Source organism: Lycium ferocissimum, chromosome 1, assembly GCF_029784015.1.
Source record: "Lycium ferocissimum isolate CSIRO_LF1 chromosome 1, AGI_CSIRO_Lferr_CH_V1, whole genome shotgun sequence".
NCBI classification, from domain to species: Eukaryota; Viridiplantae; Streptophyta; class Magnoliopsida; order Solanales; family Solanaceae; genus Lycium; species Lycium ferocissimum.
The window spans coordinates 26,332,542-26,359,735 of record NC_081342.1 but is presented as its reverse complement, the minus strand read 5'-3'; the positions used below and the strand labels follow the sequence as shown (position 1 = coordinate 26,359,735).

Here is a 27,194-nt window from a genome sequence, read left to right as displayed (position 1 = left end):
GTTATTTCAATTCTCTCTTCTTTTTTGACCCACTTTTTTTTTTAACCAACTCTCTTTTCCTTTCACTGATCAACTTTTTTCATAAATTAGATGTTGTTTGGACATGTGATTTTAAATATTTCAAGTTTTGATTTTAAATCTGTATTTGTTTATCACATTTTGAATAAAATTTCAATTTAAAATTCTGATTTCAAATCCTAAATTTACCTCAAAGGTAGAATTTCAACTTCAAATTTGTGATTTCAAACTTTCTAAAATTTAAAACTTGATCCATAGTTTTAGATTTTACATAAAAAGACCTATCTTTATTACAAAAGTAATTACCCAACTCCTACTTTTCCATAAAAAGAAACACCATAAAATCAGTTGGTGTTACCGCAAGAAATCCTTTGTTACTTGTTAATTTATGTAGGTTTGTTCGTTGGTAAGATCGTATAAGAATTGGGAAAATTTTAATATTTTTTACAAATTGTGTGTTTCAATGGTTAAGAGGAAAAAATACAATTTGGTTTCAAATCTTCGTTGGCAAACGCTTATAACCAAACACAATTTCAACTTCAAATTAACATCACCACACCCAGATTAATAAATTTCAAATCATGATTTGAACCTCGCCCTTCACTTTTTTTTTTATAACCCCTCCCATTAGCAATAGGAACTAGGTAACTCTATCCACCAAGCCTATGACAGATGGGAAGAAATCACCTAGTGTTTTTTTGTCTCTGATGGAATTTGAACCCGAGACCTGATGGTTCTTAACCCACTTCATTGACCACTAGGCCACACCCTTTGCTTTTAAGGCTATGTCATACTAAGGTGTTGCTAAACGGATGGATCCTATCAACGCCCATGAAGAATAAATCATAGATCAAACTCCCAAATCGAAGAAATTGAGTGCTATCATACAACTTTGTATCATCTACGTTCACGAGTTGGAGATAAGCGGACTCAAACCGCTGACACTGGCCGCATGGTAAACCACCACCCTTCATGTCCCCCGACTGATTCTGCCATAGAGGACTCCCCCGAACACAGCGGGGGATATGTCTATACCAAACAAATGTCTGCTATAAGAAGTGTTGTATCTTGAATTTTGTTAAGGACGTTAGCGTTGACACACTAAAGGCTCACGAATTTTTCTGTAATTTTCCAACACACCTGAGCTCTGAACTCTTTCAGTATGGACCTTGGGACTCCCAATTTACCTTTCCAATCAAAAGCATCACAAGACGAGGAGAAAGGGGATATATAGCATTTAGTTTCACTATTGCAGTTTGGAAAAGCAGTTGTATATACATGAGCCTTACTTTCTTGCTGCATAAACTTTGTCTCCATCTACCTCACTGGTTTGCCAATTGCTGGCATTTCGGATTTCAAATGTAAGATGATTCCATGACTTGTCTTTCCCTATGTATCTTCATGTAGAAAACCAATAGGCCTCTTTTTTTTTTTTTTTTTTAATGAAAGTATGTCATGAGTATGCTGACCCCAGGTGTGGGATTACACTGGATATGTTTTTATATGTCATGAGTATGCTCCACCGAAGCTATTGCAATTCCCTCAGAACTACTTTCAAACATGGAATAGCAGGTCTTAGTCGTCTCCTTTTGCTGTCGGGGTCACTTTGCATTCTGCCTGTGCTTAGACAGTTTTCACAGCTCAACTGCTGTTTTCACTTCTCCTTTTTATCTAATCCTCTACACGACAATCACCCCATCCTAGGTTGGGAACCAGCGGGTACTAGGATTTATATTTTCGTTCCTTGCATGTTCGCTGGCCCAACCCTAATTATGCTCACGAATTCGCAAATCAGGGTTCACCCGTTTATACTGCCCCCACTTAAATACCACTCTACAATCGGTGGCATAGTTCAAATTTGTGACCTATCCAACGTTTCTCAAACTAAAAAGTCAAGTTGCGCACAGTAATGATATAGCTGGATAAAATAAGAAACGTAAAATGTGAAACAGTGAAAGAATGCTGACTGCGGAAAAGCTGCTTCGAATAAGATATATACTGCCCATATATAACATTATTCAGCTAAAACTCAAATAGATTCTGATCAAATCATTTTTACTATGCCTCAGATATTCTAATTATACAAGAAATCTGGGAAGTACATGCATTGCTTACAACGGAGTAGTCTGACATCTCAAATCTACACATCAAACAGCAATCAAAATGGAAATGAACGCGTTCTTTGTTACTCATATGATTTTGAAGCAGAGGAAGTATTGTTGCAATTGCACTAGTCCCATGGTGAATTTTCAATTTCATCATAGTTTAATTGATGCATCTTGTAATGCTAAATAAACCACTGTCAACCGTAGTAGTCTTCAAGCACGCAAATCCTTGTCTGCTTTCCGGATTGGGGATATTGGTAGATCTACATCATTAATTGCACCAGCTCCTTTCTCCATGCCAATTAGAGGATCAGATTCATCTTCCTTTGTCTGTATTTAATAGTTGCATGACTAGTCAAGTACTGTTTTATACAATGAGCTGAAATGCATTTGATAGAACAAAAATATCATGTTTTACCTGAAGTTGTACTGATGCTTCGGCTGCTTTTTTCTGACCTTCACGGGTGCAATAATATGAATAAAGAACCATCCCCATCATAGCAACGAAGATCCCAAGAATATTCCTCCAGTTGAATGGGTCATGAAGTAAGATATACCCAAAAGCTAATACTAGACAGGTTTTAAGATGGCCAAGGACTTGGTAGGTGACAGGGGATGTCTTTCCAATCACAAGGAATGTGCTAAAGTTAACAGAGACTGAGATCAAGCAGGACATGCCAATGAACACCTGCACTTACAAACTGAATTAGGTTTGGAACCATACCCATCTAACTACAATAGTAGTAAACACATTGTCCAAGAAGGGTTTATAATGTTTACCAGCACTTGTGGTGTGTATCTGAAGGCAAATACATTTTGCTGAGTCAAGAACTTATCCAGAAACGGACCAGAGATGAACAAAGTCATCGCTTGGTAAGGACAAGATTGATACAACAGTTGTGTTGAAGAGACCTTGAACTTCTTCTGGATGGTATTGGTCATCTGAGAGAAGCTAATTAAGAACAAACTTGAAGAAAAGGGGCATTGACCACGACGTATATATGTCCTAAGAGACCTAGCTTTCTAAGAGAACTACTCCACAAACTTTACGAATAACACAGGTGAAAAGCCATAAATTGTTGAGAGTTGAGACGATCATCAACTCTACAGGAATAGATCTATGATATAGACAAGAATCTCTGTTTCTGCTTTTGCATAGGGATTCCCCTAACTTTGTATCCACAAAGCCCATCATAGTGTTTTGCTGTTTATATAAATAATATCCTTGCTTACCATTTCAAAAAAACAAAATTAAGGAGACGCAACTCCAAAAAGACAGCAAGAATAAAAAATTGCATGTTTCTATCAGCTATTGATGTCTCATACCATGGACTTGCTCGGTAGCGCTCAAGCAGCTTTATGACATTGAATTCGAGATAAAGTAAAGTTTAAAACCTATAGGAGATGAAGTTTATGGTCATTTAAATATATGTAACAAAGCAAGTTATAAGTTCAAGGTTCTTGCATAGATAGCATAAAGATTTTGCATCTCCATATTAGAAGCTAAATATGAAAACTTATAGCATGAAGAATGCATCCCTCACTACTTTGCAGTTAAGCCAAAGGCATTCTATTACCCAGAAATTTCCATATATAACCCTTATGCAGCTTAAAATGTGAAAAAGGAGTGTAAACAATGAAAATGAGAAGCCAGCTACTAAAGAAGGATACAATTTGAGCAACACAAGTCGTAAGAACTGCAAGGAGTGACAAGATAGAGCCCAAGAAGTTCAGCTGTAGATCAGTAACAGTTGCAATTCCAACACCCAAAAGGAGGACGCAAAGAGAGAGTTGAATGCTCCGACTGTAACAAAAAGAGGAAATTTCAAGTAAAATCTCAAATAGAGAAGATGAAGAATCTTATGAGAAGCAAGTATAGCAGACAGTTCCATAACTAAAAGCAAAATCCATTACTGCCAATATAACAAAACCATCAGTAGAAGCTAAATTTCCCTCCCTCAGAACGCCTTAAAATAACCAGTTGATTGTTCAGGGAAACATGACACTCTTTATAGGTTTGGCTAAGAATCAGTTTGGTTGTAATAATCTAATTTAACAGTACCAGAATCATCACGCATGGTTCACCAGTGAATTCACTTGTCTTGGCAGCTTATGCAACTTTAGGAGTTATCCAGTTCATCTTTTAGTCAATGTTGCAGTGCAGAGGAAAATGTAGCAACTCAAAGATATAGAAAAAGCATCAATCAAAACATCGATTAACCCAACAAAAATGATAAACTAACCTGAATTTCTTGCTGAGGAAAAGTGTCTCCAATAGTACAGTGCATGGGATGATTGCAAGCTTCGTCATCTAACAAATTTAGCAATAAAGCGTGCAAATCAGGAATTTCGTTATGCAGAATGGACATATTATCTGAAATAAAGAAGAAGGAAGATGAAGGCAAAAGAATGTACCTGATAAAAACCAACAGAATTAAAACCAAGGCTAAGGTTCAGCAACCCAATTGAAATTCCATTCAGAATACCAAATCCAACTACAGTTCTTGGATCAAAAGGTTTGTGTTCGAATAGCTTCATCCATAGCGCCACATGGAGGGAGCAAAAAGTGACCAGTAAATGCCAGCTCGTCAAAGTTGTAGCTGCCATAAAACAAAATTTATATCATTTCTAATCTATCTTGGAACTTGTAACAGCAATTAAAGCCAACCTGAAAATCTAGGTAATAACAGTAGATCTTGATTCATAAGTAGTTTAAGAATGAATTATGCAAGCTACAAACTACAAAGTATTATTCACTGCAGTTTACAAGTTCAAAACTATCTAAACATAGGTCCTAACTATTAACTAAGAATCTAACCTCAGATTTACTGACAGACACTTCTATAGAGAGAGATCTAACTTAGTTTTCAAGAGAGAGGACTAACTTAGTTTTCACCCATCAATAATTGGTAGGGCAAGATAACGTTTTATGTTATCAGAACCAGAAACGAGTAAATTCCGTGGAAACAAAATAGAAGCATATCCAAATTCCAGCAAATTATGAACTTTGGATTGGAGAATTTTTGTCTAGCATAGACAAATTTTCAAAATCTGATGCAAAATCTAGCATTTGGCCATAGATTTTGGATCAGATTTTGAAAATTTATCTTCAAATATCTGTTTGGCCATTTTGATCAGATTTTGAAACTTTATCTTCAAAATATTTCCAACTTCCACAGCCAGTTTTTGGGAGAAATTTCACTTTTACTCACAAAACTTCAAATATTTTCCAAGTAAAATGTATGCCCAAACGCAACTTCAAATTCCGAAAATCAAACCTTCAAAATCTTAAATTTTCAAGTTTCAACTTCAAAATCTATGGCCAAACGGGAGCTAGTTTTCACCCATCGATAATTGGTACGGCAGGATAACTTTTTGTGTTATCAACACAAAACATAAGCATATCCAACTTCAGCATGCCTCCAAAGTCCAGCAAATTATGAACTCTAGATTGGAGAATATATAGTCTAGCATAGATATGTTATCAAATTTAAACAATGATTTGAAATCAGTAAGGAAGCCAACTTATAGCACAAAAGCATTAAACAATCATTCAAATTTCGATTTTATATTGAGTTAATGATAAAAAACACACCTGATCTATCGCTCTTTTGTGAGTTTCCTACCTGAACTATCACCAACTATTTATCAAAACACACATCTCAACTATCAGTTGTTCCCTTTTCCTACTCGAATAGTTGAGGTAGGAAAAGAGAACAACTGATAGCTAAGGTGTGTTTTTATTAATAGTTGGTGACAGTTCAGGTAGAAAACTCAAAGACACCTGATAGTTCAGGTTAGGAAACTCATGAAAAAAGTGATCGTTCAGCGTGTTTTTATAAATAGTTGGTGATAGTTCACGTGTGTTTTTGACCTTAGCTCTTTTCTAATTCAATATGATGAGCATCTGGGAAATGCTGACCTATATAGTAAGCAAAAAAAGAAACGAAATTTGAACTCACCAAAACGGAAACCTAAAGAGCTCATAAGGGCTTTATTACAAATGACAATGGATACTGACGAAACAACTGATAGAGACAAAGCTCCAATTGTCCCTAGCTGAAAACTCTTGTTCTCACTCATCTTTACAGCTATACCTCCTTGCTCCCTTTTCTTTATCTAGATCCAACAACAAACAAACAAATAAAAATAACCTCAACATTCCACAGTAATAATAATCAAATGAAATAATCACCAAAACTAGAGTGTACAAAAATCTCACATCTGAAAGAAATAGCAGTTAATTTGATCCACACCTAAATTCTTCACGCTACCATTTTACAGATCCAGCCTCTATTTTGAGAAAAAAATTGGACTTAAATTTTAGGGCAAAATAAGTTGGGGAGTTAAGCTTAGTGAGTTGCAACTACAGTTTGGTGGTTTCTGTCACCAAAACCGTGTAAAAACTGAGTTTGATGATTTTTCTAATACAGGGAAATGTAGTAATTATGTATTTGCAAATCTCAGTCAAAATCTGAGAAGGGGAGTGTGATGGAAGGGACGTGCTTGCATCCTCAACAAGAAATATCCAAATTAGTCCCTTACTTTTAAAGGTTAGTTTGGATTGGTCCTTATAGTTTGACAATGAACTTATAGAGTCCAAATTTGGAGTTTCAAGCTACTTTTAATTTGGTCCTACATGTGATGTGGTCTTTCCAGTTAAGGAAATCACAGAAAGAATGACTAATTTATTCCTTATTATTATTATGTTAGAATAAATTTGTTTTTCAAATATTATGCTGATCATAAAATATATCCAAGTATACACTTTATTTTCTTAGTATATTCATCAATCATCTTCGTGTAATCACATAATATGTAATGTTTCTCTTGGTCATTTATAATTAATGAAACATAAATCATAATATAAATTAAATGAAAGATATCTCTCTTGATAAAACAGAGTCAATTATCATGCACGACCTTAAAACACGAGAAATTAAAAATATGAATCTAGGCTCCCCACTATTCTTTTACTTTCAATAATCGTGTATTGTATTATTAAATCTTACGTGATATTATTTTAACTAGCAAAGAAAAAGGAATTTCAATTTTTTCTTTGCTATTGAAAAGAACATCCGTAGGAAGCATATTTTGTCCTCGCACTAGTGCAACAAATGCTATGTTAACTCATACACAAATCGAAAGAGAGTTTTTTTTTATTTCTCGAAATTTAATTCGCAGAGTGTAAAAAGCAAGTTACATCGATTACAACACGAAGATTACAACTTGATGGTAAGTTTTCTGTTATTTTAAGATCAATTAAAGGTTGATTTCTCAAGATTTTGTCCTTTCAATTTATCCTACGGAAAAGGCTCAAATATGTCATCGAACTATTAGAAATGGCTTATTTACGCCACTCATCAATAGTTTGGCTCATTTATGCCATCGAACTATAGGAAATGGCTCATTTATGCCACTTATCAATAGTTTGACTCATTTATGTCATCATCTGTTACCAAAATGACTCATCCATGTTATATTTCATTGAAACCAATTTTACAATACCATCTATGACACGTGGCCTCCAACTAGATTATGGTTATGGGTGGTCAGGGTGTATGGGTCGGATTTTTTCTTAATTTGATATTTAAAATTGGGCTGGTTTAATTAAACGACGTAGACCTCTAATTGGAGGCCACGTGTCATATCTTGTATTATAAAACCGGCGTTAATGAAAAATGGCATGGATGAGTCATTTTGGTAACGAGTAATGGCATAAATGAGTCAAACTATTGATGAGTGACATAAATGAGCCATTTCCTATAGTTCGATGGCATAAATGAGCCATTTTCTATAATTCGATGGCATAAATGAGTCAAACTATTGACGAGTGGCATAAATGAGCTATTTCTAATAGTTCGATGGCATATTTGAGCCTTTTCCGTTTATTCTATTCATTTGTTAATTGTAAGAAAAAGATACTCCTACTTATAATAGGTGTCAAACTATTGACGAGTGGCATAAATGAGCTATTTCTAATAGTTCGATGGCATATTTGAGTCTTTTCCGTTTATTCTATTCATTTGTTAATTGTAAGAAAAAGATACTCCTACTTATAATAGGTAATAGGGTTCCACCCCTAGCCTTATGCTCGATATCTACTGTTTGACTCAATTGAATCATTTCGTTCCAATGATGAGTTAAAGTGAGCAAGTACACTTAACTTTGCATGCGTTTGGACATGCAATTTGAAATCATGAGATAAAATTAGTATTTGGATATGCGATTTCATCTTATTTTTTCAAATCATGGGATGAAATTCCAAATCATACATATCATTATATTTGAGTTTGCAACTTTTGCATCTTTAAAACTTTTATACAAAAAAAATGGCGAGTTTCACATTCTATACTAAAGTAGAAACATAACTTTAACGAAATTTGTCTGTAAAAGTTTGAAATATTTTAAGTGTCAAACACTTATTAGTAGTATTTGAAGAATAAATGGAGAAAACTTCTTTCCAGAACATACTTCTACTTCCAGTGTAGGTTAGAAGCACAAACAACACTTATGATTAATAAATTTGGTCCTTAATGGTATAATTGGGGGGACATGTTGTGATCAATGTAATCTTAATTTTTGTTACTTTTCTCTTTCTGGTGTGGTTGACTGGTTGGTGAAACACCTTTCGCTAGGGGACCAATGACCCTAAATTACAAACTAAAAGGGCTACTTAATGAAAAGGACTTAAGCAAGTGAACTCATTAACTTAAAGGAGCAGCTGTGTTATTTTTATCGCATATCCAGCGCTGACGAACGTGGGATGCGTTTTTGTTTTCTTCTTTTCCCCATTTGAACGCGGAGTGGTTGAGCAAAAAATAAAAAAAATAAAGACAACGAGGGCTTGTTTCGTTGGTGAGAGTTATACTTGTAACTAAAATTAGCATAATTTTATATTATATGTCATTTAATAATAAAAAGGGAGAATTTTTTTCTTTTTACATAGAATCTAGCATATATTACATAATGTTTAATTGGTCTTTGTTATTTTCTAAATAAAAAAAAAATTTAATACAATTTTTTTTCTTATAATGGTAACAGCAAAGTAACCTTACTAATACAATATTTGGTTCATGTTTTTCTTTTTGGCATAACTACGGTGTGTATAAATTATGATTATTTATAAATTATTTTATAAAGTGCGATGAAGTAACTATTACTCCCTCTGTCCTAATATGTGGCACACTTTCCTTTTTAGTTTGTCTTAAAGAATGTCACATTTTTATACTTAGAAATAATTAAACTTTAATGTATCTTTATCTTTAATGAGATGATTTAAAGTCACACAAATATCTAAAGTTATTTTGGACGATAAACTTTTAAAGTGTTTCTTTATTTTTTAAACTCCGTATTTACTCAAATGGTGCCACATAAATTTGGACGGAGAAAATATATGAATAATTAGATCTTGCATAACTAATTCCGTGAGCTCGAAAATATTGAAGGATGGTGGAATGTGAAAGACAATCACCATTGGCGCGTGAAGATATAGCTTAATCAAAACTGCGTCCACGTCATAATTACCCCCACATGATATTAAGTGATCTAATCCAATTTAACTTTAAAGTTTAGTCAAATTAACTCTCTGAAACGAAAGGTGCATCATAAACTCAGACAACGGAAGTAATATATAATTGATTTTAGTTATTTTCGATATAAAAGTAATTTTTGTAATGCAATTTGGATTCATAACAAATGCGGGTATAAATTTTGAAATTATTTATACTTTGGGTGTGTTTGGTATGATGGAAAATGATTTCTTGGAAAACAAGTGATTTTCCTACTTATTTTCTTGTGTTTAGTTGGATGTGGAAAACATTTTCTAGTATTTGGTTTGACGGAAATACCAATTAACCCTCTAACCACACGCACTTCCAACCCCCAACTCACTACCTCTCACCTCCTATACCCCTCCCCCATTTCCAATCTTCCCTACTACGTCTATCCCATATTTTGAAAAAGATGCTACTTTCACAAAGTGACTATTTTTATAAGATAACCAAATATGTGCATACCTTTGCAAGTGGCCTTTTTCTAAGACAACCAAAAAAATGACTACTTTGCACTTTGAAAGACAACCCAAAAAAGTGACTATGTTTGTAAACTAGCCATTTTTTAAAAGTGACATGAAAATGGCTATTTTTGTAAATTGGCCATTTTTTTAAAAGTGACCTAAAAATGGTTATTTTTGCAAAAATATATTTATTGCAAAACGAAAATGCAATTGCAAAGATAACAACTTTTTTCTCATTTTTTTAAAAATGATCACTTTACAAAAGTATCCATTTTTATGTCACTTTTAAAAAACGGCTACTTTACAAAAGTGGCCACTATCTTAGAAAGAGCACATTGCAAAAATGCTTATTTCAGTACTTTCATAAGGATACTATGTTAAAAGGGAAAAGGGTCAAATTTACCCTTCAAGTATGGTTTATAGTTTAAATTTGCCCTCCATCAAAGTTTGAGATCAAATTTGTCCTCTCCGTCAAAGTTTGAGATCAAATTTGCTCTCCCCGTTAGGATACTTGATAAATTTGCCTTTATATGGATGTAAGTATGACTTGGACTCTACAACACAAAAAAAATAAGCCACGTTGGATCCACATAGGCTCCACGTAGACTCCCAAACTCAATTATCTTTTTAACCCGTTTCCCAATCCTAATTTTCTTAACCCGTCTAGACTATTGCTGACACTAAGGCACCATGTAGTAATGTGAAAAGCCAAAGTTTTAATCACATCGAGGTACACACGTAATGCATGTGATAAAATAGGAGGCATTTAAGAAAATTTCTGCAGCAGCAACAACAAATGTTTAATATGACCAAGGATTCATTGTTCTCTCTAGAAACATAGAATTTATCTGACCAGTAAAGCTTTCTTGAACATGATATCTATCTTAGGTGAACTTCGACAGAGCTAACTTAACTCATTGTTGTCGCCTCCTTATCAGAACCTCTCAAAAACTATTCAAGAGAACTGAAAATGGTTTTTCGTTGAACAAAACAAAGGGGCATTGTTTTTTGTGGATAATGAGCACAAATTGGAAGATAAGACTGAAGTTAAGGAATATATCTTGAATGGAGAATGTGATCAGCATAAATTAACTTCAGTTTTGTCAAGTGAAACAGTGGAATACATTGTGGAAAATATCAGTCTCTCAGCGGTGGAGGCCGATAATGATAAGGCTTTGGTGGATGGGGGAAAACAGTGGTTAATTCTCTGTTAAGAGTGCATGGGAAGAGGTAAGGAAAAAACAAGAAACTAGATCAGTGTATAAGTTTATATGGTTGAAAGGCATGCCAATAAAGATCAGCTTCTTCTTGTGAAGACTGTGGAAAAGGAGAATTGCTACTGATGACAATCTTAAGAGGATGCATATCAGTCTTGTATCAATATGCTGGTGTTGTGAGGAATATAAGCAAGAGACCATGTCTCATTTATTTCTAACATCTCCAACAGTTTTTAAGCTTTGGAAACAGTTTGCTTCTTGTACAGGCGGACCATATATATATACACATCTCAAAAGAATAGCATACCAAAATAGACTACAGCTCCGGATCAAGTGGAGAGCACTGACCACGGTACAGGTAGGTACTACTAAGTGGACCGCCCGTCACGTGCGAGCTGCGGGCATGAACGCAGCCCCCCGAGTAATAGGGGAGTCAGTACGGATAATGTACTGAGTATGTAAGGCATAAGAGTAACATTAACATAAGAATCGTGAATGAAATCTGGAACTCAAAAGCCAAACTGACTGTCTGAATGCATCTGTATGACTGAGAATCTGATAATATTTGCATAAATCTATATACTATCCATGCCTCTGTGGACGTATAATATGCATACTCTCAATAATAATCATGTTCATGAATATACATAGGTCATAGCGCTGAGGAGCGTTTAGCCCGATCCATTATCTTATATCCCATCGGCCTCTCTGCGACCATCATCATCATCATATATATTGTTGCGGAACGTGCAACCCGATCCATATATCATCATCATGGTGCATCAGCTGATCAGGTGGTAATGCGTATATAACGCCTATCCCTTTCCCCATATACATATAACATACGCGTATATAACGCCTTTTGGTCACGGGTCCATATGCATATGAATATATGAATGCAATGCATGAATAACTGAATACATAGAACTTTCGGAGTGACATAAGGTCGTACTATCTCCTATGAACATCCTTTTAGCTAACATCATTAATATAAGAAATATCAAGACCCATGAATAGAAGGAACAATCATAAACGGGCATAGGAACACCAAAGACTGAAGTACTCCTAATGCTTCTAAGAGTAGAGTAATATGGAATCTCGTTGCTCGCTTGTTTGATCATATCATAAGATCATGCCAAAAATGAAGGAAAGGATAGCCTTAACATACCTTAACGTCTCCTTAATCATTTAATGTTCTCCTTCCAATTCGCAAAGTCTACATTTAAGAGGATCATACTAAGGTTAAGTTTTAAAGAAACACTCTTAAGCTCAAACTAGCATAATTAACGAGTTAACGAAATTTGGGCAACACTTCCCCTATTTCATCAACTTCCACCATATGAAAAAACAACTCCCAAACAATAATAGCAACATCCATAATATCACAATCAAAGAGTTACATTCAATATAATCCCAAATTTAGCCAAAATCCCCTTTTTAAGTTCACTCATAGTCATCTTCTTCATTACACCATCCATGGCTTCTCCACTTTAATTCTTTTCCTTTCTATGAGGTACTAAATCTTTATATCAACTCAACCATAAGAATAAGATGGTAAACATACCTTGCAATCAAAGAACTTTACCTCACTCAACATCCTCCAAGATCAAGCTCACCACAACTTTGAATAAAAACAAGATTAATCACCTTCCTTGGATTACCTTTGAGTTTTGATGTTGATTCTCTCCTTGGATGATATGGAAAGGTGTGGAGTGATTGGGAACCTTCAAGAACTCTTAGGAAGCCTCTAGAAAGGTAGGAAAATAAGTGTGGAAAGGTGGAAATGAATTTGGGGTTGCTTGGGACTTAAAAAGGTGGCCAAATCACACCCCGACTCACTTTACAGAGAGTATGCGACCTGTGCGGCTGCACACTCTCCCCACCACTTAGGGGTGGTGATGGCCAGTGAGTATGCCCAAAAGGGCAGTGTGCGAGCAGTGTGCGGTTCCATAAGGATTGGCCCGCACACTCAATGTGTGACCGCACACTACCCTACTTTTCCCCGATTTCGCGAAATCGCAATCTTTTCGATTTGCTTGACCTCCAATCCTGATGGAACCTTCTTGGCACTTGTATAGAACTTTATTAACCATCTAAGGGGCCTTATATCTCTCCCTCAAAGTGATTCTAGGCAATGTGTAAATCAAATGCTATGGAATCTCTCCAAACATGATTCGACATCAACTCTCTCCGACGAACTTGCTTCCATTGCCTCATCTAACTCTGAAACCTTAAGGCATACACTTAGATTATGAAGTACTCTTCTTAACCTTACAAGGACTTCATGTCCACTTTAGGCTTACGTTAGCATATTTCTAATGTAAGCGACACAAAATTTCCAAGGTGTAATAGAAGGGCTGCAACTGCAGCAAGTTATTACACTTTGGTGGACATCTCTTACATCACACAAGTTGCAAGCCATCTTTCAAGCCATTCCTGCTATCTTATTATGGGAAATATGGAAAAGGAGAAATTCTATCAAGTATGGCAGAAATACTACATATAGCAGAATGGTATATCAAGTTCAGCAGACCATCTATTAGCTGGTTCAAGTGAAATGTCCATGGATGAGGAGACTTCCACCAGACTGGCCTTTTATAGTGGAGATGCTCACACAATATAAGCCAAGGCTCCATGTTCATAAGGTTGAATGGGAACTGCCACAACATGGCTTCAAGTGTAATACTGATGGAGCTTCTCAAGGGAATCCAGGACTTAGTTCATATGCATTTTGCATCAGAGATAATAGAGTGGATCTTGTGTATGCACAGGCCAAGAAACTAAGCACAACTACAAATATGGAAGCTGAGACAGCAACAATAGAGGAGGCTATTCATTATTGCTACTATAACAATCTGCCGCATGTTCAGGTTAAAAGGCGATTCACTGCATTGAAGAACATTATTGAGGATGTATGGAAAATACCTTGGCAGCTAGTGGAGAGGGTAGAGATGATGCAGCACAGAATGAGGCACTTGAACATGGACATCAAGCATGTTTTCAGAGAGGGCAACCAACTAACAGATTTTTTGGCAACCACTGCTCTTCAACATGATGAGTTGCTAGAGTTTCACAGTTTTTAGGAGTTGCCATCCGTGGGAAGGAAGATTATAAACATGGACAAGTCACAAATTCCATCATTGAGGATCAAAACAAGGAAGATTCAGCATGCTTAGAAGGATATATAACTATAGGAGTTATTTTCTTTATCATAGTGTAAAACTATCTTGTGTGAGTCAATCATTAAGATGGTTCAAGTTTTATACTTTATTTTCTGATGTAGAAGACTTTACTGATTAATTAAAAATCTAGAAGGCATGCCTTCTGGAAATTTAAACAAAAAAAAAAAAAGGATTTTCGTTGGAGAGAACTAAAAATGGATTTTCAAAGCTGAACTGCACAAATTTATTTTGTTGTCTTGCTATCACTTTTGCAGGATCATAGTTTGTCTGATCTTACTTTCGATATATGTTTAGGAATGTATTCTGAGAAAAAATGTTTGCCTCTGTTCAGAAATGCTCTGAAGAGTTCATGAAGAAACCTTCATTATGACAAAACAAATGCTGCAGGGGCATTTTCAAAAGAGAATTGGGATTGGGAGTCTAATGGAGCCTATGTGGATCCGACGTGGTTAATTTTTTTTGGTTGTGGAGTCTAAGTCAGACTTCCATCCATATAAAGGTAAATTTATCAAGTATTCTAATGGAGAGGGCAAATTTGATCTCAAATTTTAACGGAGAGGGCAAATTTGATCCCAAACTTTGACGGAGGGTAAATTTAAACTATAAATCATACTTGGAAGGTAAATTTGTCCCTTTTCCCATTTTAAAATTGGCTACTTTTGCAAAGTAGTTAGTTTTAAAAGTAACTACTTTCACAAAATGACAATTTATGAAAATTGGCTACTGTCAAAAAGTGACTATTTTTAAAAGTATCTACTTTCACAAAGTGGCTATTTTCTGAAAGTGACTACTTTACAAAGTGACTATTTTCTTAAGTGACTACTTTTGCAAAACGACTATTTTTTAAAAGTAACTACTTTTCGCAAGTAATATATTTAAAAAGCGCTTACTTTTGTAAAGTTACTACTTTCACAAAGTGCTTAGTTTTGTAAAGTTGAAAGATGGTGGGTGGGGGGGGGTGTAGTAGGGAGGTGAGAGGTAGGGGTAGGTGGTGATAGGCGTAGGGGTGGGGTAGGTGGTTATAGGGTTGGGGAGGGAGGTAGTGGGGGGTAGGAGTAGGAGGGGTGGTTTAAGTGGTGGGGTGGGGTGGGGGTAGTTTTGGGTGGTGTAAGGGGTGGGGAGTGGGGGTTTGGGGGTGGCGGGGTGTGGAAAGGTCCAGGGGTAGGTGTTGGAGGTGTTAGTTGGGTGGGGAAGAGACAATGAACTTACAATGTTACTTGTGGAACTTATTTTTCCTACATTGTCATTTTTCTCATTTTCAAGGAACTGATTTTTCCAGAGAAAATATTTTACAAGACATTTTGACCAAGCAAACATAGAAAAATTCCATACCAAAACACACTATTTATAGGGAAAAGGGCCTGATTTACCCCTCTACTTTCAAAAAAGGTTCATATTTACCCTCGTTATACTATCAGGCCATTTATACCCTACTGAATTACAATAGTTGAAATATTTGCCCCTATTTTTTAACGGAGGGTAAATATGAACCTTTTCCAAGTAGAGGGTAAATCGGGCCCTAAAAAATAAAACACCTAAAGTTTCCAAACAAAACTTACTTCGGAGTACCTTTCAACCCCTAAAATGACTGTATCCGACGCCTACATATCCTTGATTGTATTGGCTACATTATTGTACGCGAAAAAATATCGGTTCTATATAAAATATTGACGTTTCGAATGTTTCACACCACTAATCATTGGTCAAAGTATGAAAAAAAAAGCTAAATTTTTCAGCAAAACTTACTTAGAAATTTTCAACCCAAAAATAATGATCGAACGCCTACGAATCCTTGATGTATTGAACTACATTATTGTGCACGGAGAAAAAATATGGGTTCTATATAAAATATTGACGTTTTGGAGTCTTGACACACCATAATCATTGGTCAGTATGGAAAATAACACTAAGTGTTGCAAAAAATAAAGTTGGCCAATTTTTTGTTTTTTATTCATACTTTGACCAATGATTAGTGGTGTGTGAAGACTAAACGCCAATATTTTATATAGAACACGATATTTTTTTAGCATAATAATGTAGGCTCAATACATCAAGGATTCGCATATCGGATCGTCATTTTAATGGGGTTGAAAAAGGTGCATAAGTTTTGGTTGAAAAAATTTAGTTTTTTTTTCATACTTTGACCAATGATTAGTGGTGTGTCAAGACCAAACGTCAATATTTTATATAACCCGATATTTTTTTAGTACAATAATGTAGGCTCAATACATCGGATATGTAGACGTTCGGATAGTCATTTTAAAATGGGGTTGAAAAGATCTGCAAGTAAGTTTTGTTTGGAAACTTTAGGGTGTTTTATTTTTAGGGCTCGATTTACCCTCTACTTTGAAAAGGTTCATATTTACCCCTCCGTTAAAAATAGGGGCAAATATTTCAACTATCGAATTCGGGTAGTGGTATAAATGGCTTTGGATAAGATAAATATAAGTAAATAAATAACCTTTTTTGAAAGTAGAGGGGTAAATCAGGCCCTTTTCCCCTATTTATATTATGAATTACAACTAATTAAAAAATCGCGGAGCGTGAAAGACAAACACTAATGGCCGTAAAGAAATAGCACGATTAAAGCCGCCGCGTCCACGTCATAATTACCCCCACATGGGAGATCGTTCTTCTCATTGTAATCTCCGATTGGCTCATTGAAGATTCAAACCCCACTACAGTTATTTTAAAAATAATAATTGGTTAAATCAAAAGGCACCATACCCTACTAAGAAAAAAAATTAGATATACGAATTTGTCTAATTTTGTTCTTTAAAACTTCAAATTTGAGGGTTTATTTTAACGGTTTCGTATGGTACTGATGCTTTTAGAATGGAGCATTCGGATGATCTTTGCAACATAGGAGATGGAAGAGGTAATAACGGTGCTTCCTGTGCTCCGTCAACTTCGACGGCGGCGAGCTCTGCCTACAAGTTATTCGGCCGTCAAACCTCTTTCCACCAGATGATGGGCGGCGGTAAAGGTAAATTCCGTTACTATTATTTTCATTAATTGGAGAATTACGCCAAGTTACACAGTGATTTGACTTGCCCTCAACTGACGACTAAACACTCTAATTTTGAGAATACTCATGTAGATGTCTCAACTCGTCCCTAGCGTGTGATTATCTTTTCAGAAAAATATTGTCATATAACTTTGATTAAATAGGAATTCTCAGTTTAAGTTTAGTGATTGTATGTTAGGTTAGCAAATATAATATGTGTAATTATTGATCCCGAGGACTTAAACCAGGAAGCATGTAATTGAAAAGCCATGCCTGTATATGTTTATCTTTAACATGTGCAGATTTCACATTTCTTTTATACTCCCGTTTATGTATCAACCAAAGCCAATCGCCAATTTCTAAGTCTGGAATTTTAGCTTAAGTTGTATTGTTAATTTTTTGTGTACTAACGATGTAAACCATATGGATGTAACAGACATTCATATCTTCGATGATGAAAATTATAAATTTAAGTATCTCTTTTATTCTAGTGCTAGAAAATCCTGGCACTATAGCCCTGCAGCTTTACTGTTGAACTCTCTGATTTTATGCATGACGGTGTAGCAAACTTCCAATCAGAGCTTTATTACTGGTTGGATCACTTTTCGCGAGTATTTTCTCTCTTGCCTTGTATGAGGGATGTGTTCTAAAAGTAGATTTTGGTTAGTCAAACTCAATCATTATCTAAATCAAGGACGGCTCTCTAATGAAGGTTTAGTTATGTTTCATGACAAAGGTTTAGTTATGTTTCATGACAATCTCCGCATATGTGTTAGCTTCATTTCTTCCTCGTTGACTACAGTAGCTATCTCTGTGCCGCTGTTGAATGTTTTACATTTTCCTTAGTCCAGTCTTCTGTAATTTCATTCTTGTTATTTGATGACTTTGTTGTAGACTTACTTGTTGTTTCACTTGGTATTAGCTGCTGACGTTATATTGTGGAGGCGGAGGCGTGTGTCTTTTGGCATAATAGTTGCTGCTACAGTCGCATGGCTCATCTTTGAGTATTCAGAGTTACCTTTCTTATCAGTTTCATCTGATGTTTTACTGATTCTGATCGTTCTGCTCTTTCTCCGTGCGAACTATGCCGCCTGCAGGAAGAAGTATTATTCTCATACTCATTTCAGTGATATGTTTTGATAGTTGCCTCTTTCTGTGTTTTGTTCTCCTGTGGAGAAGTTTAACTAATATTTGTTTTTCTATCTTCGACAGACAACTCCCAGCATTACCAGAACTAGTCTTGTCAGAAGAAATGGTTAATAATGCTGCAGCATCATTTCGGGTCAAAATTAATTATATGCTTCTCATGGCTCATGATATCACTCTTGGCAAAGATTTCAAACTCTTCTTCAAGGTTAGTGCTCATTAAGCATAAGAATGTGATTCTTTATTTTTATAAAAAGGGCAAAAAGCATAGGGGCATGATTAACACTGGAAATTGTGTCTCTGACAATGATAAATAAGAAATAACCCCCAATTGGGCATTTAAGTGTTTTGCGCAAGTGCAGAAACTCAAGAGAGAAAACTAGAATTTACCTGGAAGAATGCTGAGAAAGGGAAAGGGCTATTATTGTTCTGTAATGTATTAAATTACAAGATAACAGAGTGGATCATGCTCCAGTAATTTTGTGAGATCGGTTGCAGATGACCAGTAATGTATTTGTTTTGTTTCAACAATGAATCTCAATATTTTGTAGTTTGATTCATATCATGGTGAGTAGTAAGTATTGCCTGAGGATGGGGAAATTTGTGGAGCATAATTTGTGTCTTTATGCCCACAACTGGCTTCATCTCCTTTTTGGTTTGCATTCAATAAATTATTCACTTGACTAGCAATTGATGATGACACTGTTATCCACTAGATTTAGTCATGGTAGCTGATGGTTTAACTTATTTTCTGTCGTTTATCATATCTTAATGGTGTGTATTTCATTGTTCTTAGGGTACACGTGTGGGTTATAATTTTGACTAATGATAACGCAGAGAGCTGAGTTTGCCAAATTTGTCATGTTTGCAGGTAGTTATTATTCTCTGGCTTCTATCTGTCATAGGAAGCGTAATATCTTTCTTCACACTTGCATATATTGGTATGTGCCTTTTCCGTTACGTTATTTGTGTAACTTGATGAATCTTTACCGATATATGTGTTCAATAAATTTACCTACGCTATTATTGTTTATATCTTGCTGTACTTTGCTGAATTTCCTTGGTTCCTTGTATGACTATAAGGACAAATAGAGAATCAAAATTGTGCTTGTAGTACTAAACTTATGAATTATTATACTATGAAAAAGAGCGATAGAGAGCAAACTTCGGGACATTACAAGGATGACAAAGAACAAATTTGGTTTTCGGAGGATCTACTGTATAAGATTGACAGAAATTTATACCAAAAGGAAGAATGATTTCACAGAATATTCATTTAGAGTAAGAAAGTTCTTTGGTGGGTCTCCGAGAAGCAAAGTATACATATAAAAGTAACCTATCTGGGAAAAAAAATCCACATATAACTTATGAATACTGTAATGGATAGGTATGGAGTGGTTACATGTTTGAGAATAGTTGGAGGAGATATAAAGGTGCTTCTTATAAACATGGTCCTATGTTAGGGAGTTTAGTTGAGATTGTATTTTTTTTTTTTCAAAAGAGGATGAAGATTTAAGCTGCATGCTATTTGTTGATGATTTTGTATGAATTGACAAAATTAATGAGGGAGTCAACCAAAAGTTTAATTCATACACTATAGAGGGTAATGATTTTTATGGCAAGTAAAAAGAAGACAGAAATATATGTAGTAAATGTAGCTCCCATAAGAAAAATAAAGGTGAGGTGAGATCAGAGATAATTGTGGTGCCTAAAAGTAGAGAATTAAGATATTTAGGCTCATTGTTTCCAAAGAACGGCATGCTATATGAAGAAGTAACACAAATTTAATGGTCCTACTCTATAAGAGGAATGTCAGATTGATGGACCAGGATGATTGGCTATGAAATGGAAAGGGGATTAGAATTTTCTAGGTAAAACTATTCTGCAAAACTTTATCGAATAAAGAGGATACGGCTTTCTTATACTTATCATTTTGGATTCGTTGAGCTCCAGGGAAGGTATGCTCTTTCACTTGACTAGCAGTAAAAGGGAGATTCTCAGAGCGGAAAACCCAAGAAGAAGTGACATGTGAATTTGTGCTACATGTGCAAAGACTAGGGAAAATATCTGTTCGAAACCCGCTGGGTGCAAACAATTTCTGAGGGCCATCGGACTGGGGAAACCCTGAATTACCCGTGGTGCACTTGCGGGAAACTCCTTGCCGAGGGCCTGTGCACCCCCGGGATTAGTCGGGGCTCAAAGAGACTCGGACACCCGGTGCTTAATCAAAAAGACTAGGGAAAATATCTTTAGTATTTGCTATTAAACGGTCAGATCGTAGGCTAGTTATGATAGATTTTACTGAAACTTTTCAGAATATTGTTGTCAATGGAACCCGTAGTTATGAATGTGTTGTTCAATTAGGCATTCAGAACTGTTAGGCCACTTGCAGAAACCTTGGTTCGGATATCTTAAGGTAGAGATAAGTTTGATTTCTGTTGAGGCTTAGATTATATCATAGTTGCTAAATGCTAAGATGATCTCAGGATTGCACGAATAAATCTTGAAGTTTTTTATGCACTTATCTGCCTCCCTATGAAACCTTTGAATATCCTTTAAATGGGGTGAGAAGTAACGAAATGGAATTGTATATGCTTAAAAAGCAATGCATTTCTTTGTCGAATGATTTCACTACACTATTCAGCTATTTTTACTGGTTTCATGCCCATCCTTACTTGTTGACCCACTGTAAGAAAATCTGAAGATCCAATCCAGATGATATTATCACATCCTTATTGTTCATCCACTGTGAGCAATTCTGATGACCCCATGTAGATGATATAGTACCACTAAAATAAGCGTCCTATCTGTTGGTCGGTCCCATTTCTGCAAAGAATGTTTTCATTGCATTAGTTTGTTTCACATCATATTTCTCAAAGTTCAACAACAATTTGCATTTTTGAACTGTGTTTTTCTACACCATGGTCAGTTTGCAATTCTGATGCAGTGTCTATGGTTTTGCCTTCCCAAATCCTCTCAGGAACAATTATATTCATTACTGTGCCTGCCTTGTATAATAAATTTGAAGACCACGTGGATAGATATGCTGGGAAGATCCACAGGCAATTTTCAAGGCACTACAAAATAGTGGATGGGAGCATTAGCAGGCTCCCCCGTAGTATAGCCAAAGACAAAGAACTATAAAATCTTGTAGCATGATTGATTTTGATGAGAAAAAAAACTTAGTTTGCTTTTTTTTTTTTGGTCAATGAATAAGCTGGAACTCGCAATGTTGCATCATTCTGGTTAGTCTATCTTGATTCTCCTTTTCCCATAGAATGAGGGTTACTCATGAAATCATTCATGTTTCCAAGCTTGAAGTTGGGATTTTCTGAAACAAGATAACAAATGGCAACTGTCACGACTAACACTGTCCTATTAGCAGCTGAATTTTTTTTAACATATCTGAGTTCTTCCTTCCCCAGAACTTAGAACTTCCAGGGAAATAGACGCCAACAGTGCGATACTAATTTGATTTGTAGATTATATAAACGATAGAAGACAATATTACGGCATAAAGGAAAGGTTAGTTTGATTAGAAAATTTCAACAAAAGAATACGTCTTGCCTAATAACTAATTGTGATGTCCTGAAGAAAGCGAACTCTCACGCATATATAACGAACATAGATATATGTTTCTGAAACAAAAAGATTTCCTGTTACTCTTAAAAGTTATTTTAAGAAAATAAATTTGAAGTATTTTTACATAAAAAAGATGAATGACGAAAACATAATCGAGAGATAATTAGGAGTGGAGTATGTTTTAAGAAGAGTTTTTAATACTCCCTCCATTTCAATTTATGTGAGCGGAACTTTGTTGATAGCGGCATCTAAGAAAAGAGTGAAAACTTTTTTTGAAACTTGTGGTTCAAAATAAGTGTTGAATATTTGTGTGGGCGTAAATCATTTCGTAAAAAAAGTGAATTTGTTTCCAAATTAGGAAAGAGATCATTCATTTTAGCACGGACTAAAAAGGAAATAAGTTTACATAAATTGAAACAGAGGGAGTTTATTGTAAAAGATATTAGGGAAAAAAATAATACTAGTAAACAATTTGGTCCAAAAGTATTTATAAACTGGAAAGCCATTATTCAATCAAGGTTTACCAGTTATTTACAGTTTAACCAACTCTTAAAAAAGGGCATTGCCTGCTTTTGTCCTCTTCCTCCTTCTCCGTCACATTGTTCTTACATGAGTACAAATTGAAGTTTACATAGTTCAAACTTAAGACACAATCTTCAAGTTGTAGAATGGCATAATACCCAAACAGGCCCTCAAATTTGGCCCGGTGAGGCAAGTATGCTTATCCATTTTGGGTGTGCACAAGTAGGCACCTCGACTTGTCTCACTTTGTCGGTGAACAACTTTAACTTACAAAACGATTATTTAGACACCTCAACTTGTATAAAGTACACCTCAAAAATTTATGAGCCACGTCAGCATTTGTGTTTGCGTGGTCAACTTTATACAAGTTGAGGGGCCTACTTGTGCACACCCAAAGTTAGAGAGTATACTTGCTAGCTGAGGCCAAATTTGATGGACCGTTTATGTATTAGGCCTTGTAGAATTCAACTTAATGACATAATTTTCTAGTATATAATAGGCAAAAGTCATAGATAGCCCCCTAAACTTTACCACATTTTCCCCATGGCTACCTAAACCGAGGGTTGTACCCATTGGGTACCTAAACTACTCTGAATTTGTACCACATAAGCACCTTTTGCCCTTTTTTTAATTACACCTGGGCGCGTGTATATATGCCCCGCTTACGTGTACTTTCGCTCTATTTAATGCCTCCCACGTGGAAAATAAAATCCACGTGTTTTTTTTTTTTTTTTTTTTTAAAACGGTTTCCTAAAGTAAATGGGCCTACCACTAACCTAATTCCCAATTTACTCTTTTCTCTCTCCCCGACCCGTCTCTCTCTCACGGCGATATCATGACGGTGAGCATCACCGTCGATTAAAGGTGTTGGAGGAATAATATCTTACGTGTAAGTATCTTAAACCTTTGTATCTCTCTAGATTAGCTGTTAATGGAGTTCATAATGGTTGTTTAAGCTTGCTAGGGTTTTACTTTTTGAGATTAGTTTAGTTTTTTTGGTGTTTGTTTAATGTTCCGTCCCTTTCCGTTACTATATTTGTAGTGTAGTAGTCGTTTCTTGGTGGTGAGTGGGATTAGAAAGTTAGTATATTCCATCCCTTTCGTTCCTTTCCGTTCTTATATTTGTAGAAAGTTAGGTTTTTAATTTCCAGATTTGGGGTTATGTGTTTGAGAATATTCCCTGCCCCATTTCTGTAAAATATATATGCCTTAAAAGTGTGCCTTTTTGGTAATTTTGCTGAAATTAAATCATTTTGTGATTTTTTTTTCCAGGTTTACCTTACTAATTAACCATGGAGGAGGTCATATTTACACACATTCACTACGGTGGGACCTTTGTAGAAAATCCTGACCCTAATTACCATTCCTTTTTAGTGCTAGTCATCAGGTATATCGAGAAAGACTACTATTCCCTAATGGAATTGCTTTATTATACTAGAGAATTAGGTTCTTTAACAATTGATGGTTTTTTTTTTTTTACCAAGATGCAAATACTAGAGAATTCAATGTTATTGAGTCTGACAAACATCTACTGGACCTAATAAAAGACCTAAAAAATGAGGACCCCTTTCATGTATATGTCCTTCGTTCATTGGATACTGCTTTGGCTGAAATTGATGGGCCTGTTGGTCTCTAAAAAGGCCCAGAAGTTTCTTCTAGTCAAACTAGGTCATCAAAAGGGGTTGGGGTTGCTGATAACTTAGATAAAGAAGGTGTTGGGGCTGCTGCTGATAGCCTAGATCACGAGGGTGTTTGGTCTGCTTATGATAACCTAGATTAGGAGGGTGTTGGGGTTACTCCTGAGTTTGTATATGGTGCTGCTAGTGACAAGTTAGGTGAAGAAGCATCTAATATATCTGATTATGTGAGTAGTGATTCAGATCTAGGAGAAATACCACCAGAAGATTGGTCATATATAGATGAGGAGTTGAGAGCTATTAGACAAGAAAGAAGAAGTAAACAAAACAAGAAAAAAAAGGCTGCTGCAACTCAAGAAATTCCAGTTGGAGAGGCTGGTGGTATAGATAGAGGGTTTGAGGATATTGGGAAAAATAAGTCTAACAAATATGCTGGGAAATTGGGTGGAGATGAGGAATATATTGATAGCTCTGACTGTTGGAGTGAAGATAGTGAAGAACAGCTTGATGTAGATGCTGTAAGGGGGGTAGATTTACCTTCTAGAAGGAAAAGCAAAAAAGTTAGGTATGATGAAGATTGTGAGGTGGCTGTTTTTGAGCTTGGAATGGTCTTTGATGGTGTAACACAATTTAGAAAGGCTCTCTGCGTACTATCTTTGTAGAATATAGGAGGCGATTGAAGGTAAGACCAAATGATAGCCATAGGGTGAGGGCTAAGTGTAAAAATACCAAGTGTAAGTGGCTGTTGGCAGCTAAGCTTGATAGGGACACAGGTGATTTTAAGGTGATTACCTATCATCCCATTCACAAGTGTATTCCTTTGAACAAAAACAAGATGTGCACTTCTAAGCTAATAGCAAGGAAGTTTAAGGACAGGAAGTCAATCTCAACCAACTCCACCAACTCAATCCAGCTCTGTTTGTAGTGACACAAGTTCTGTGCCAAGAGATGCCCAAACTGTTGCTCCAACACCAGCAGTAAGTATATCTTGTAAAAGTTATTTACATCTTCATTTAAATTGTACAATTTATACACTTTGGATCATTTATATTTTTAATTGTGTAATATAGTCTCGAATGAAGGGTCCTGCATATCCAACTGCTAGTTTAGCTTATGCAACTACACAATCAAGCTCAATTTGTGGTGACACAAGGGCTGTGCCAGTAGCTCCACAAAAGAGGGCTCAAGTTGGAGCTGGCAAGGGAAGGGGCGGAAAAAAATTCACAAATGCAAGAGGGGTACCATTTGTGGGTGCAAGAAAAGACTCTTCTTCAAGTCAATTGCCACCATTATCAGGCCACAAAAGTATATACTATCGCTGGTTTCTTTGCGACCGGAAATAAACGTAGGCCTACAATCGGTTTTGGTGTATACTCTAATCCATTCTTGGAGCACAAGTCTTTAATGTAAGTTCACTTTATGATTTGCCTTTATCTTTGTTCAACACAATTTACTAATGTTTGACATTTTAATTGAAGCCTGGTACAACAAGTGAGAGGGTTCTACATGGTGCAACAAACTTGAAGAGTGCTTCACCAACAAATATTGATATTGCTTATAAAGCTCGTGGACTGAAATGGCAAGGAAAAGATGCAATGACCACATCACAACTATCCCGAATGAGAGCCAACAAGAGAAACCAAAAGGCTGCATCAGTAGTGTTGACACCCAATTTTGTCCCGTCTTTCTGCCGAAATATCTATCTGTGCTTCTAATATTTTTGATAATTTAAGAACAATTATTTATATTACATTTTATTACAATTTAGCTTTTATTAATATCGTCGTTCGTTATCCAACTATAGTCATCGGCTATTATCATTTTACTACCTACTATTATTATTATTATTATTATTATTATTATTATTATTATTATTATTATTATTATTATTATTTTCATTATGTTGCGATCACTTAATATTGTGATCGTCGTGATCAGTTTTAACATTTCTATTTGTCGTCCGGCACAAAATGCATCGCATTTATTGTATACAATTAAACAATAACATTTATTTACTTTTAAACTTTAAATATTATCACGCAAACTATTATGATATCGTATAGTTTTCATTGCCACGTAACTATGAGTAATTATACTGTGCGTTGCATAATTTATTCACTTAAGCATATAATAATGTATGATTTATTAAAAGATGATAAATCATTAGAAAAAGGCAGCCCATTTTTTTTAGGACCCAATTCGTGTAAAGACTAGCCCAACATAACTCACAGTGGCCCAAGCCGAGCCCAACTAGCTGCGACCCGGTCCACTTTAATTTAGTCATTAGGTTTCTTCAGTTCATATGCAGCCACGCCGTTCTTGTCTTCTTCCCCCATTTTCCATTATCAGTAAGCTCCAACCTTCCTTTCTATAGATACAGATTTGCTCCTCCATTTTCGTGTATTTTTCTTGCTTTAAACAAAAGCCCCTCTGTCATGAACGGAAGAAAACAAAATACTTTTTCAAATCTCTGAGAAAAATCGACCTGCAGAGATCGAGTTTGACTTCAAACGGCTCTCGATTTCTTCGTTTTGGAGCCAAAAAGTTTGAAATCTGAAACCCTAATTTTCATCCTATATATACTAGCATCTTCGAGTTCATTGAGAGGCTGTTTTTGGAGAGAGCCGCCCTATATACCTCTGTAAACCCTTTTCTTTAGCCAACTTTTAGCTCAAAAGTTCGTTAGCTGCATATCCCCTTTACAACAATCAGTCAATATTTTCTCCATTTGTGTGCATCATTTCTAAATCGGGGATTCGAG

At 35.7% G+C, this 27,194-nt stretch overlaps 2 protein-coding genes across 4 annotated transcripts; one reads left to right on the top strand and one right to left on the bottom strand.

Annotated features, from left to right (window-relative positions):
* Positions 1–1,985: 1,985 nt before the first annotated feature.
* Positions 1,986–6,638, bottom strand: LOC132053287 (UDP-xylose transporter 3-like). Of its 2 annotated transcripts, none has more exons than XM_059445259.1 (8): positions 6,380–6,638; positions 6,086–6,242; positions 4,539–4,723; positions 4,367–4,434; positions 3,795–3,927; positions 2,904–3,065; positions 2,542–2,811; positions 1,986–2,453 (listed from the first exon to the last, which is right to left on the bottom strand). In XM_059445259.1, exons 2-8 carry the CDS (start codon positions 6,204–6,206, stop codon positions 2,337–2,339), a joined length of 1,056 nt encoding a protein of 351 aa, XP_059301242.1. In that variant the 5' UTR covers positions 6,207–6,242; positions 6,380–6,638; the 3' UTR covers positions 1,986–2,336. The 2 variants fall into 2 exon arrangements, with proteins under 2 accessions (XP_059301242.1, XP_059301234.1); XM_059445251.1 differs by having other exon boundaries at positions 6,346–6,637.
* A 10,518-nt stretch (positions 6,639–17,156) lies between these two features.
* LOC132053273 (reticulon-like protein B16) lies at positions 17,157–22,060 on the top strand. Of its 2 annotated transcripts, none has more exons than XM_059445240.1 (5): positions 17,157–17,525; positions 18,469–18,649; positions 18,759–18,900; positions 19,564–19,633; positions 20,638–20,751. In XM_059445240.1, the coding sequence occupies exons 1-5, from the start codon at positions 17,375–17,377 to the stop codon at positions 20,670–20,672; spliced, it is 579 nt and encodes a 192-aa protein (XP_059301223.1). In that variant the 5' UTR covers positions 17,157–17,374; the 3' UTR covers positions 20,673–20,751. The 2 variants fall into 2 exon arrangements, with proteins under 2 accessions (XP_059301223.1, XP_059301214.1); XM_059445231.1 differs by lacking the exon at positions 20,638–20,751 and adding an exon at positions 21,673–22,060 and having other exon boundaries at positions 17,161–17,525.
* Positions 22,061–27,194: the final 5,134 nt, after the last annotated feature.